A 14,976-nucleotide genomic window follows, 5' to 3' on the forward strand; every position below is an offset into this window, starting at 1 on the left:
ACTTTAGTCAGGGTGTTTAAAGACGGGCTGTCCTCTGTCTATGGGCTCAAATTGTGGCCATAGATATGTTGTACTTGTACATCAAATGCGTAGTTGTGAACTGAGTTTTGTAACCTCGTAAACCACAATATCCAAAAATGTTATGTTTGTGCGTGTTTGTGCGTCCATAGATGAGAATTTGTGTGAATTAGGACCAGAAGCTCAGTAAGCCACCTCTCCGACAGCCAAATCCATCTGTTCTCTGATTGGATTGTTACATTTGTGATTGACATAACATTGACCAATCAGCTGAAAGAAAGGGAAAATTGGGTCAAAATTTGTACTTGTAAGTTCAAACTCACACACAGCCAGGGAACTTGAGCGCAGAGTTTTACATGTAGTTTTTTTTTATAAGATATGAATTGTGTTGAGAACACATACACGTGATCCTGAATCAGAGAAATAGCATTCAATGTTGTGACTGTTGATAGAATCATAATGTATATGTGGTTGTAGTACTGATTAAGTATACTCAATTGCTTAATACTGATCAGAATATAACCAGGTATATTAATCATAAATATGCTTAAGTTAACCAGTATACTGCATAAGAAAATTTAGAACATAATAATGAATCTGAAGACAGGCCTCAAATAAATCACCTTGAGGCAACTGTTACTGTGATTTGGCGCAATATAAAGAAAACCAAATTGAATTAAACTTAAGACTTTGGTGTGTGTGTGTGTGATTGTGTATGTGTGGGTTGCGCAAGACGGGAGGGAGTGAGAAATATATAATTTAATAGAGTTTAACAGAGAACAAGTAAAAGAAAATATTTCTATATAACTGGATTAAAAGGTAACAGCTTGTAACAGCATTCATACACTTACAAAAAGTCAAAGCACATAGATCAAGTTTATTTAAGTTAAAATTTTAAATAACAGACAATTGCTTTTGTTAGCACTTGAAACCGACACTATGTGGGTTTGTCAGGTTTATCTAACTGAATACGCGCATGTTTATAACAATTAATAGACGTGCAAATAATGCAAATGGACACATCTATTTCAATTACAAAACAATACATGGCATATTTGGATTGTTTAATATATCAATCAATGAAGAATGGAGGACAGCTTAGCATAGCAGTTGCAATTTCATGAGATTGAGTTTAAATTAGGTGTTGTGGCTCTGATTTTCCCAGAGTGAAGAAGTCCCACAAGCAGCAACAGCACAGCCACCATTATGATGGTGAACACAGTCCGTAAGACGAGGTAAATATGACAGCCAGGCTGTGACGAGGGGTCTGTCTTGGTCTCTGTGTGATTGATTGAGGAGATAAAAACAATTCATTAATTATTTCAGTGTTCACCTTAGTTATTTACTTAATATTTACATTGGCAAATTCAAGGGCTGAAAAACTGGCAGAAATGCAGTTCCTCTATTGTCCATTTAAGTTGTGAATTTACCTCCATAGACTACCAAACTGTTAAAAAGCCCAGCAAATGAACAATTAAAGAAATATGGTAGAAAAATTATATGTAAATTATATCTGCATATTTTTCCTCCATATGTAGTCCAAAAGTTCTTATCCCGTTTGTTGTTTGTTGTTTGTTGTTTATTATCCAGGACATAATTTTTTTTTCACAGTGGTTTATGATGTCTGATCTGAAGAGAAAATTGTGTAAATGATAAAAAAAATTACTGAATTATTTTATAATAAAAGAGTCTGTTTAATCACACAAAGCAGGGAACTGAAGTGAGCAGTTAGCGATCATCAGCTGATTCATGTGTCAGTCACAAACCCACTTCTTTATTTCCTCTTCTGTCAGACAAATTCACCATAAATTCTAGTATAATGATAAGTGATACAGTTGTACTACTACCGGCATTAAAAAGTCTCACCTGTGACACTCAGCCAGCTCTCTGGGGATTCTCCAGCTCCTACAATGCTGCATTTATAAAGTCCTTCATCATATTTTGAAACTTTGTGGATGGTCATGCTTCCTGTTGAGTTGTTCCTGATGTGGACTCCATATTTATAGAAATCAGCCATGAAGTCTGAGGGAGTTAACTTATTTCTGCAGCTCAGGGTCACATCTTCTCCCTCCATCACAGGAACAGCAGGACTCTCCAGGATCACAGAACCAGCTGAATAACAGGAGTTTTTTTTTTTTTTAATAAAATTTGATTAAAATGAATCACAAAATATTGTCTCACTGCAAACATACCAGTGATAGAGATGTTGATACTGTTGCTTCTGATCCCTTCTTCATTCTCATACCAGTACTCCCCACTGTCATCTAGATAAACATTTGTGATGGTGCAGGATGATCCTTTGGGACATGTTTTTATTTTCCCTTTGACTTTATGCACAAATTCACAATAAACAACTCCCTCACAGTAAAAGGTCACTGCCTCATATTCAAAGAACTGTAATCTGTTTGGAAGGATATGAAGAGAAAATGCATCTAGATGAAGAAAAGGAGAGATTTACTTTAGTTTTATTTTTGAATATCACAAATCACAAATTTAAGTTCCAAACACAAACTGATAAATGTTCATGTCAGTTTACTTTTCTGGTACTTACCACTTTTCTGATCATGTGCACAAAGCAGGATAATCACACTCATCACTGAAAAGACAAAAACGGGCAACACATTAATAAAGAAAAATAACAAAAAAGAATAACCGCCATACGTAATACTTAAATGTAAAACTGCTGACAAAGCTACTTGTTATTTGGCATTTTCCTCTAGATGAAACTTTTCAAACCACATAATTTTCTAAAACCATTATTAACTTTAGATTTATTACAGTTTAGTTTTAATGTGGAAGTGGAGAAAGGACTCACTGAGTTTGACGCAGAGAGCTCTAAAATCCATGATGTCGTCCAGATTGTTAACAACATTCTGTTTCTGTTTGGCTTATTCGTGCTGCTGATGCAACACTTGGCATTTAAAAGAAGAAGCAAAAATGCTGGTCAAGTAACACTGCAGTTTCAGTTCACTGGAGTGAAATCAGAGAAGAAAGCTGCCTTTAATACAACTTAATAATAATTTAATGTTTCTCACATTCACTTTACTACGATACAGTAACATGTGAACAAGTATGTATTAGTATAAAATCCAGAGTGGTATCATTGTTTAAACAAAAAATGCACAGCTAATGGGTTTATTCCAGTACACAACATTTTTCTTATTGTTAAAATCATGAACATACACTTGTGGTGAAGCTGCTTGCACTTATCAGTGTGAATACCTGATTGTTTATGGACATATGAGCACATCAAACAGAGGTACAAATACAAATACTTAAGAGACTGGACATTTTATTTGCAATGATCATTTTCACACAGCGTGTCTATTACATGCACTCCTGAAGCAGCCCAATAAGCATAAAAGTTACTGTACGGCTATCATTTGCTAACATGACGCTTGTTCTGATACATGTAATACATTTATTACCAACCCGAGAGTTTATCTGCTGGTCACTGGACATTCTTCTGAAGTCTTAATCCACCTCCAGCTGAAGATGCTGTAGATTCCCCTCAATAACACATTGGGTCCACTGGTAAAATGTAGTTCTAGTAATCTGCGCTGGATTACTCTGTGGCTTTCTCGAAGGACCCAGATGTAAATCCCCAAATAATGAATTTAAGAACTGAAATTGAATTTTAGAACTGAAACTGAATGGTGAGAAGTGAAATTGAAATTACTGGAAAGAAAATTTTTAAAAAGATGAAATACAGTTTGAAAGGAAATGAATTCATTTTCAAAATATACAATTCAATTTCAATTTAGTGATGATTATTTTCAAACCAATACATTGGATTTCAAATTAGGCTAACTCAAATTCAGTTTTAAAAATCATTTAGTCAAGTTACAATTCAGATTCAATCTGACAAATGCAAATTAGAATTTAACTTATTCAAATTCAGTTTCTGATGGCACAAAGTTCTGCCCAAAATATATCATGTAGAAAAACTGATATGTGCTTTTGAAATTGAACTTCTTTATCTTCTATGAACATATTGCTTGGAGTTTCAGTTATTCAACCTACTTAAGATCAAAGTAAGCTGGCCTAGAAGAAAAATGAGTTTGACATACCCGTGTTTTAACTACCATGATTTCTTTTTAGCTATTTAAACATCAATCACTTTCTTTCACCCAAAATTATTTTGTATTATTCATTCTACATATTAGTATTAACACAGAGTCCACATGGAGGCAGTCAATGCAAACTGTTATCCAAACATAGGATCAAATTAACATAGGAAAAAATAAACCGTCTGGTACATTTCTAGCTGTATATTTGTTTGTTGCAATAATATTACAATATTACAATATTATTTGCAATAATGGTTTCAGCGGTACTACTCTGCCTCTTGCCGTGCAACACGAATACTGCAAGATCTTCTCCCAGGGAGATAAAAGAGAAATCCCCACATACTTTGTGTCAAACGAGTGAATTATGGCCGTGTCAAATTATTTATTGCAAAGGAAGTAATAAAGGAGGTAATAAAAGTTTATGACATGTCATAAAAATATTATATTTCACAACTCAGCTATAAATAATAAATTCAAATTCAAATTCAAATGTTTATTTGTCACGTACACAGTCATACACAGTACGATATGTAGTGAAATGCTTGGACAACTGCTCGTGACCTAAAGAAAACAAAAAAGGAAAAGGCTATGAATAAGATAGGAAATAAATATGAAAAATTAAAAAGGGTAAATTTAACTAGGAAGGAATAAAATATAAATTAAGGTTAAAAATGAAATAACTGTACAACACACTGGGAAAGAATAAGATAAAATAAAATAAAATAAAGATAAATAAAGATAATCATATGATCAAACATTGTGATGATAATAATAATAATAATAATAATAATAATAATAATAATAATAATAATAATAATAATAATATATGTATAGAAATTATAATTATGTATGGGACAATAATCAATTCAATTCAATAAAACTTTATTGATCCTGAAGGTTGACCCCGAAGGAAATTGGGTTAAGGCTGCCGACCTTTGCCAGCGCCGACTTACCCTTCTGACCATACATACATTACACAAACATCACATGGGGAAGACAGGTCAGAGAGGAATAACAATGGAAAATGCACCACATGAGGAAAGATAGAGAAAAAAATAACTCCCCCCAGACTGAGCTCCAACAGGGAGATCAGTTTGAGAACAGAAAAAAACACCTCTGCACATAGCACAAGAAAAAAAAAAACCTCTAAATACGCCAAAGAAACACATGACAAGCAACAGGGGTGGGTAAAGGGTGAGAGACAGCCGATTTAGACAGTACATCCGGGCCTGCAGCCTGTGCGCTGGTCTCCTTGATCCACCGTCAGCATCGGAAGGGAATAAGCGTCGAAGGCGTTTGGAAAGGGAGGGGGGATGAGTGTGTGCATATCAGTGTATATGTATGTGTGTGCGTGTCCAGAGTTCAGCTGAGACAGTGTCCTTCGCCCTGCTAGGCTAAGTAAACAGTCTTCCAGCCAACCCAGGTGGTCTTGCATGGAATGGGAAGAACAGTCTAAACACAGTCGTTATCAGGTGTCTTTTTTTGTTCGGCTCCAGCCTTGAGACCGCAGCTGGCGCCGAGAGGGTATCCGCATGAAGTGATGGTGCTTTTTACTTTAGTGCGAACAACTCATATGAATTTCAAAGCTGTTCTAACAGTCCAACACTGGTCTCTCAATCTCCCGTTGGAGAGCTGTGAGCTTTCTATGATGTTATCCAAACTTACGTTCCGTGATGTTGTCGTTCTTTTTGCTCAAAGAGCAGGTTCTGAGAACTCACGACTGCAGTGCACTTCCCCAAGATGTGATCGAATTTGCGCTCAAAGGTGTTATTCGAGCTAGCCCCTCCAGATGTAATCCAGTTTTTCACTCAGAGGTCTTGTTCTAAGTATTCACGGCAGCCGTGCGTTCTCCAAGATCTTCTCCGTGCTGCACTCAATGAGCCCATTTTGAGAAACTCACGCCTCGTCCCATCATTTCAATCCCAGCGGGCAGCCTTGTGGGGGTTTGAACAGCTGGTTCCGCTTCCTTAATTCTTCGATAAGCCAGGGCCAAGCCAGCTCCGATCAGCAAGAACCCTGTTATCACGGTTCCGAATAGGTAGATATCTTCAGCAGTCAGGCTCACCCGAGGCCAGACTTCTCGTTGAGAAGAGGTGTCAATTGCATTCAGAGACCAGTTGATCAAATCCATAATTCTCTTTTAGGTTTTAGAGAACAGACTGTGAGAGAGTATGTCTGTGAAGGTTCTCAGTCATCCAGGTCATCGTAGTCAAAGGAGCTTGCATAGAAAAGTGTCTGGACTTCTTTAAGTTACTTGAAGACGTTTCACCTCTCATCAGAGAAGCTTCTTCAATTCTAAGGTCAAATGGTGGAGAGTCCCAGATATAAACCTAGTGGGAGTAACCCCCCACGGAGGGACAAAAGGACCCCCTGATGATCCTCTAATCGCCTGAGCCAAGGTGTGAAACTGGGTGTGGGCCCCAATCAGCCAGAGTTTCGGGTGTGTTCATTGTGAAACCTGGCCCCACCTTATCATGCGAATTCCTGAGATCAGATGGCCCAGGATGTGAGTGGGCATTAAGGCGTCTGGGAAGGGATCTCAAAACTGGATTATAGATGGCAGAGAATTGGTGTCGTAAACCCCCGCCTCTGTTCAAAGATGGTCGCTCACAGTGGACATAGATGGCTTCTTTCACTCCTCTTTCAAACCATCTGTCCTCTCTGTCCAAAATGTGAACATTGGCATCCTCGAAAGAGTGTCCTTTATCCTTAAGATGCAGATGGACTGCTGAGTCTTGTCCTGTGGAGGTGGCTCTTCTGTGTTGTGCCATGCGCTTGTGAAGTGGCTGTTTGGTCTCTCCAATGTAGAGGTCTGGGCATTCCTCGCTGCACTGTACAGCATACACCACATTGTTAAGTCTGTGTTTTGGCGTTTTATCTTTCGGGTGAACCAGTTTTTGTCTGAGCATGTTGCTGGGTCTGAAATGCACCGGGATGTCATGCTTGGAGAAAACTCTCCTGAGTTTTTCTGATACACCGGCTACATAGGGGATGACAATGTTGTTGTGTCTGTCCTTCTTATCCTCCCTTGCTGGTGTCTGGTCTTCTTTTCTGTGCCTCTTTGCTGACTTTAAGAACGCCCATTTAGGATAGCTGCACGTTCTGAGTGCTTCCTTTACATGTGTGTGTTCCTTCTTTTTTCCTTCAGGCTTAGAGGGAACATGTTCTGCCCGGTGGTGTAGGGTCCTAATTACTCCAAGTTTGTGTTCCAGAGGGTGATGGGAGTCAAAGAGGAGGTACTGGTCCGTATGTGTGGGCTTCCGGTAAACTTCGATGTTGAGGTTGCCGTTCTCTTCAATGTGCACAGCGCAGTCCAGGAAAGGCAAACAGTTGTCCTTTGTGTCTTCCCTGGTGAACTTGATGTTTTTATCCACAGCGTTAATGTGCGCAGTGAAGGATTCCACTTCTTGTGTCTTGATTTTGACCCAGGTGTCGTCCACATATCTGTACCAGTGGCTGGGTACTTTTCCTTTGAAAGAGCCAAGAGCCTTCCTTTCCACTTCCTCCATGTAAAGGTTGGCTACAATAGGTGACACGGGGGAGCCCATGGCACAGCCATGTTTTTGTCTGTAAAAGCCTTCGTTGTATTTGAAATATGTAGTGGTGAGGCAGAGGTCTAACAGGGTGCAAATCTGATCGGGTGTGAAGTTGGTCCTGTCCTCCAAGGAGCTGTCTTCTTGTAGTCGTTTTCTGACAGTCTCCACGGCCTCCGTGGTGGGTATGCAAGTGAAGAGAGAGACTACATCAAAGGACACCATGGTTTCATCTGGATCCAGGGTAAGTTTCTGGACCTTGTCGGTGAAGTCGGTGGAGTTCTTGATGTGGTATGGGGTGTTCCCCACGGGACTCTCCACCATTTGACCTTAGAACTGAAGAAGCTTCTCGGATGAGAGGTGAAACGTCTTCAAGTAACTTAAAGAAGTCCAGACGCTTTTCTATGCAAGCTCCTTTGACGACTGTGAGAGAGTGTTCCAGGGAAAAGTAATACAAAAAACACGAGACTAGACAAGGACATAAGAGGCTAAGCAGGGAAGCTACGGGAGAGGAGGAGGAGGAGAGGAGAAAAATGCGACCGCCTTCGTCAAGAGCAAGAGCAAAAAGAGCTCATGTTAGTCATGTTAGTGTGTTCTCATTTTAGTGTTTGGCCTCACGTCTCTTGCAGTGCTCATTATTCTTTGTACTCACCTTTGTGTTCTTGTCTTCCCAGTTGTTTCCTGACTCCCGATACAAACTTGCAATAGCCTTGCTCAACTGGACGCTGGACTCCATTGTATTCCAAACAGCTGGTAAAGACTTTCAGTGTTCTCCGGTCTCACCTGCCTGCCTCCCTGCCTGCCACTGGACTCACCCAGGTCTCATCCCCTCTCGCATGACTCCACCTGCAACCAAGTAAGACTGTTCAGACCCTACAGTTTAGATTAACTCAGTCTAGAACCAACCTTAATCTGTTTTCGCTCTGTTTCAACACCTCTCCGCCACCCTCTCTTGTACCACTATACCCCCTCACCAAGTCCCATGGTCCACCACTCATGTCCCAGGGCAACCTAGTTGAAAGCCCCTACGCCCTTGTACATGGTGCTACACGCCATCTTCTTAGTTCATAGGTCATAGCCTGTCTCAGTTTGTTCTTAGTTCAAGGTCATTGTATTTCACAGTTTCTTTTTTTATCATCTTGTACCCTCACTTTGTTGTAAATAGCACACTTCTTCGCTTCAAAGTTCTGTTTCTCGGCTTGAATCTGTTTTTGGGTCCACTCCATGTTTTGGCTTCCAGCCCTGAGAGGAGCTGGAGGCTGCATGCCCCGCTGGGGGTGTCAAGTTTTCAGTCAAATTCAAGTCAAATTTTGATATAGATTTTGTGTGTGTTTACTGTTTTTTAAAAATTGAATGGATTGACTTGTTAAAAAAATTGATAAACACTACAAACACAGCGTAGACGACATCGCATTCCCCTGTGTATAAGATCAAAGGCTATGACGGTGAACTAATTACCAGTAGTTTTTATGAACTTGAGTTGTAGAAAGTGAAGGTGATGAATGGCCATCTTTAATATATAGACAAAATTCTGGAAAAGCGTGTTACGACACCTCTGCTAGGCATCAGGAGAGGAGTAACATAAACAAGCCCCCCCACACAAACTGAGTAAAGTAAAAGGTTTTAATTTCAAACTTTAAACAGAAAACCAACAGGGCTATTCAACAGACCACTGGGCATATAATTATTAAAATGAAAATTGCGAAAGTAATACCACTATATAAAAGTAATGACAAACACAGTTTTACCAATTATAGGCCTATTTCTCTACTGCCTCAATTCTCAAAAATTCTAGAAAAACTTTTTAATTCAAGTTTAGAAAAATTCCTTGAAAAACATCAAATAATAAATGTTGGTCAGTATGGTTTCAGAACGCAAAGAACCACTTCAATGCCGATAATTGAGGCAGTAGAAGAAATTACTGATACACTGGATAAAAATAAATATGCAGTTGGTATTTTTGTTGATCTCAAAAAGGCCTTCGACACAATCAATCACTCAATTTTATTGGATAAATTGGAAAGATATGGTATTCAAGGGAAAGCTGGTAACTGGTTAAAAAGTTACCTAACGGGTCGGGAACAATATGTTAGCATAGGGCATTACCATTCAGAGAAACTTGGTATTACATGTGGTGTTCCCCAAGGGTCAGTGTTAGGACCAAAACTTTTCAATGTATACATAAATGATATTTTTGATGTTTCTCAAGTACTTAAACTCATACTGTTCGCAGATGACACCAAAATATTTTTCAGTAGCAATGATTATACTGATCTTGTAATGACCGTAAACAGGGAGCTAAAATTAATAACAAAAATGGATGGACATAAATAAATTATCATTAAATATAAATAAAACTAAAGCAATGTTTTTTGGTAATTTAAAATATAATATAGAATTACCAATTATCATTGAAGGTGTACCAATTGATAATGTGAGTGAAAACAAATTTTTGGGAGTCATAATTGATAATAAAATTTCATGGAAACCCCACGTCAGACACATAAAAACCAAAATTTCCAGAAGCCTCGCAGTTTTGAACAAAGTGAAACAATTCCTTGATAAAGATGCACTTCGTACTCTGTACTGTACCCTGGTTCTTCCATATCTTACATATTGTGTGGAAGTGTGGGGAAATACATATAAAAATACAACTAATCCATTAGTCACAGTACAAAAACGAGCACTGCGTATTATTCACAAGGCTGGTTATCTAGATCATACTCACGAATTCTTCTTCAGGCAAAGTTACTTAAATTCCAGGATCTGGTTAATTACAATACATCCATAATTTTGTATAAAGCTTTTACTAAACTTTTACCGGCAAATTTACAAACTAGATTTGAAATTCGAGAAAAGGTTTATAATGTGAGAGGCTTTGGAGAATTCAAATTACCCAGAACTTGAACAACCCGTAAAGGTTTTTGTGTGTCTGTATGTGGTGTGAAAATCTGGAACAGTCTGAGTTTACAATTGAAACAATGCAAAAATATTTATAGATTTAAATTTCTCTAGTTGGTCTAACAGTTGGTCTGGTCACAGTATACTCAATGATGGTTTTTAGTGTGCTCTGTAATGTCTGTTCTCTTACCTTTGCTGGTATGGATTCCAAGAGAGGGAAATAAATAAATAAATAAATAAAGAAGAGTGTGCGTATGTATGTATATATACGTGCATGTGTGTGTAGATATATATGTATGTATGTATATGTATGTGTGTTTGTTACTTGTAATTATTACTGCCTGTTACCTGTGGTAATGCAATTTATAATTTAAATATTCTGTATTCAGTTATGAAGGCTCTAATTTTTGTTTGCGAGCTGCCGTTTAGATGCTTGTATGTGCCCGGGGCTGTTGATGGGTCTGTATGCAATGATGGGCGTAGCTGCGGGAAGTTTATTGTTTTTTTTTGTTGATGAGTGAGTATAGGGGTGGGATTTAATAAGTTTTCTTCGTCCCACTCCTTTTTCAGGCAATTTTTGTTTTTTGTTTTGTGCATTTTATGTTCAATATAGGTATTTGTTGTGCCTGAAAATGAACAAATAAATGAATGAATGAATGAATGAATGAATGAATGAATGAATTACATAAAAAAAACAAAAACAGTCAAGCGTAAAAGCTAAGGGTTAACTAAAGCAGGCTGGCGGCACAAAACTCTAATCAAACTCAGTTCAGCTGTATATCAGGTTTAAACAAAGAGCAACACAGCGAACAGGTTTAACAAACAAGCTTCAGATGCAAAGCAGACGAGGAGGACACTGCATGTTCACTTAAGAGCAACAGTTCCCCATAGTGTGAAGGATCTTCAGCCTTTTATACTCCCAGGTGCAGACAATCAGCCAGTCAATTGGTCATGGAGTGGCCATGGAGTGGAGGTCTGGCACACTGTGATCTGCATAAAAGAAGGCTGGCACAGGACTCCCAGCAGCCAGTCATCCACGAGTCCTGGAACACTTAGATTTGCATAAGCACAAAAGGGCAGTCTCACTCTCTCCAAGGCCCAGGGCCATAACAAGCGTATACAGAGGGGAAAGACATATTTCCTTGTGACTAGCCAGCTAAGTTTAATAGCTAAATTGAACCCAGAAAGCTTAAAAAGAACCTAAAATAAAGAACTGTGGTGTAAATAAGGCACGGCGAGTCCACAGGTCACAGTTTTGAGCCATCTTTATTGACTTGCATCACACCATGACACACAACAACCCCTGAGTCCCTGTGTTGTAACACGGCGGGGTGATTGCGAATGCCGTGCAGGCACCGCAAACTACGCCCCACCACAAGAACAAATCCATTTCACTGTTGGCAAGAAAACAAGGATGAGTCAATTGACTGAGGGATTGTCCATTACCCTAAATTCAAACACTAATTTAAATGTTTCAAAATTGTAAAGCTATTGACAAAAGAATGTAATGAAGTGACATCTGCATAATTGATTTTCTAAAGGAGGGCTTTAAACTCTGCTTTACCATATTATAATTTTGTTAATGCATTAAAAATAGCGTATGAACAAAATGGTACACCATACAAGCGAAAGACATGAAATCAAATGTATCAGTTACAATGTTTCAGTTACATTGTGTTGTAGATTTTATTATGACATACATTAGACATGTAATCATATTTACTCACATAAATTCTGTGTAACCATATATACTCATATATACAAGGCCCACTCGCAATGGAGTGTTTTATTTAGGTGAGTCACTGTGTTAAGCATTTAACCTGCATGTTCAAATCTCATGAACCATATATATAGATCATATATATCTACCATTATATTAATGAAAACGTTGTGCCACTTGTATGAATGTTGATCAATACTGTTTGAAAATTTAGCAATGATATGTAACCTTTGATAGTGCTATGGCCAACTGTGACTAGTCCACAATAGGGTTCATTCAGCTTGGCACTGCTAAAGTATGCGCATTGGACCCTTTCTCTGCATGCAGCTGCGTTTAACTGGACTGCAGCCCTTTACATGGCTGTACAACAGAAGCATGCAGAATAAACCCTTACTCAGCATAGATAGCAGTTTATGTCTGCCCTGCGCACCCAACAAAATTTTTGAAGTGATTAACTGTTAGCTGCCTTCCTGCAGACTTTCAGACTCACTTTGGCCATAAAACTGACAAAAGGACCCAATGCAATGATGGATAAAAGACTGGTTTACGAGAAGTTATGGTGGAGGGCAGCGGTCCCCAAACTTTTTTGCGCCACGGACCGGTTTATGCCCGACAATATTTTCACGGACCGGCCTTTAAGGTGTCGCGGATAAATACAACAAAATAAAAGTAGTACCGGTACCGGAAAAAAGAAGATTTATTCATAACACACGTGAAAAGACCCAGGAAAACCGAGTTAACAAAAACGATGACAAAATAACGCTGAAAACCGATAAAAACCCCGAAAACCATACATTTCACACCTGAGCCTCAACTCTCGCGGCCCGGTAGCAAACGACTCACGGACCGGTACCAGTCCGAGGCCCGGGGGTTGGGGACCGCTGGTGTAGGTATCATAAGTGGAAGATGAAAAGAAAGAACAAAGGATGAAAGGGTACCCAACGGCAGGAGGGGGGAATCACTGTCCCTATATAAGATGAGTCCGATATGCATTGGGTAGCTTTTTGCCTGCTCCTTCTTTCCTGTCTGTCTTTTGTGTGTCTTTTCTGTTTGTGCTTTAAGGCTCTACACCCAGGGGTTGCTTCACTTTTCGTTTGTTTTGCTTGTTGTTGTTATTTTTGTTGTAAATATGTTCAATAAACTCTTGCAATGGGAAAATTCTAGTTAACCCTTATATTTAGAATTAGGTGGTTAGAACTTCACTGTATGATTCTGGATAACCTTTTCATGCCTAGATGAAGTATGTGTCAGTATGACCTCGTAAAAAAAAACAAAAACAAAAAAAAACAGCTTAGCTAGGCGTAATGATTTTTCACTATGCTATCTGCTAACTGTTTTTGCTTAGAAGGATGAAACTTAGGGCCAGCGCCAGGAGCTTCTTGGGAAAAGATAGTGGGAGTTGCTCTCTGCCCAGCCACAGCCTGTGGGACAGAAACCTGTTGTAACTGAAAGATACAGAGAGAGAGAGACGCCCCAAGTGCAGAGCTGGCATGACTGTGAACTGTGATGTTTGACGTGTTTTGGCTCTCCAGCGCGCAGTAATAAATAGTATGGCCACAGCTTTTTCCGTGTTGCAGACTTTATTTACACTCTATTGACACTCTAAGAATTCTACTCTTTCCCAGAGAATCTTTTTGAGTGATTTGATTTTAATTGGATCTGAAAAGCTGGACCTCCACAGCGTTCATGGGATAAGGTTACCATATTGGCTTCAAAATTTGCGACCCGACAATTGTTCTTAAACTTAAGGCTAAATACATTTGAAAGCGTATTAAAAGCGTATTAAAAGTGCTATAAAACCCAGTGATCTACAGATGAGAAGATGAGTAGCTAGATGTACCTTGATGTAACATAAGTACAGCAGCAAACTGGCGTCTGTTTTGATCAGCTCGGAATCCGACGTGGTTATTGTGGAAAGGTTATCAGACAAAGACTTCCGAATTCAGCCTCTGCCTGATTCTAAACCTCTAACCCCTCACCAGAAGGCTGTAAACTATGCTGTGTTCCTTATTGGCTGTGTCAAAACTGTCCCCGGCTATCTAACTGGTAATGGTTAGGAGTAGGACCACCTCAGGGAGGAGCCCCAGCTTGGTAGCTCAACTGTCAGCCAAGAGTCTTGGGCATTAGCTAAAATCCAGGTAGACGAGAGGGTTCTGGTCTCTCACCGATCACTGGCTTCAAGAGTGGAGGGGGAGTTGGACAGCTGTCGAGGTGGTGGGGGGGCATAACCCCTCAAACAGCTGTGTTACACAGATCAGGTTAAACCTGGCCTTCCCTGATCTCTCACTGGTCAAAGTGAGAACCTGCCTCATTGAAATTGGTTTATTATTCATACGTTTTCTAAAGGGTAGGACCACCTCTATTTTTTTGGTGTAATGATGGCTTGGGGAGGAGTCTTATCCTAGGGTTCAAACAAACGGTCAAACTGTCTTACCAGTCCAGACTGGTTGATGTGTGAAAATGCACCTGACACTATCGGAAAGTCTTGCTCTCACACCACCTCAAGTGATGTGCACTTTGTGATGTTCCCTTTTCAGATTAAACAAATGGAAATAAAATGAATTAAAGTCTTCCAGCGGTCCATGCTGCCTTCAGCCCCCCTCATCTTCACTGCCTTCTGGTGTCACAAAAGCTTTGTCAAAAAAAATCAGTTTAATTAATTACACAGCCCCCCAGGCCAGTGTGTAATTATGTTACACACTGGCCTGGGGGGCTGGAGTGCAACACAAGAAAA

At 39.3% G+C, this 14,976-nt stretch overlaps 1 protein-coding gene across 2 annotated transcripts; it reads right to left on the minus strand.

The window, feature by feature from the left end:
- Positions 1 to 762: 762 nt before the first annotated feature.
- Positions 763 to 3,581, minus strand: LOC146713512 (high affinity immunoglobulin gamma Fc receptor I-like). 2 transcript variants are annotated; one of them, XM_085448492.1, is made up of 6 exons: positions 3,451 to 3,579; positions 2,834 to 2,988; positions 2,570 to 2,614; positions 2,211 to 2,450; positions 1,885 to 2,130; positions 763 to 1,297 (listed from the first exon to the last, which is right to left on the minus strand). In XM_085448492.1, the coding sequence occupies exons 2-6, from the start codon at positions 2,862 to 2,864 to the stop codon at positions 1,137 to 1,139; spliced, it is 723 nt and encodes a 240-aa protein (XP_085304618.1). In that variant the 5' UTR covers positions 2,865 to 2,988; positions 3,451 to 3,579; the 3' UTR covers positions 763 to 1,136. The 2 variants fall into 2 exon arrangements, with proteins under 2 accessions (XP_085304618.1, XP_085304626.1); XM_085448500.1 differs by having other exon boundaries at positions 1,236 to 1,647; positions 3,451 to 3,581.
- Positions 3,582 to 14,976: the final 11,395 nt, after the last annotated feature.

This window comes from Copadichromis virginalis, linkage group LG3 (assembly GCF_057382275.1).
Source record: "Copadichromis virginalis isolate Kocher_CV1m ecotype Utaka linkage group LG3, C_Virginalis_male_GT1.1, whole genome shotgun sequence".
NCBI classification, from domain to species: Eukaryota; Metazoa; Chordata; class Actinopteri; order Cichliformes; family Cichlidae; genus Copadichromis; species Copadichromis virginalis.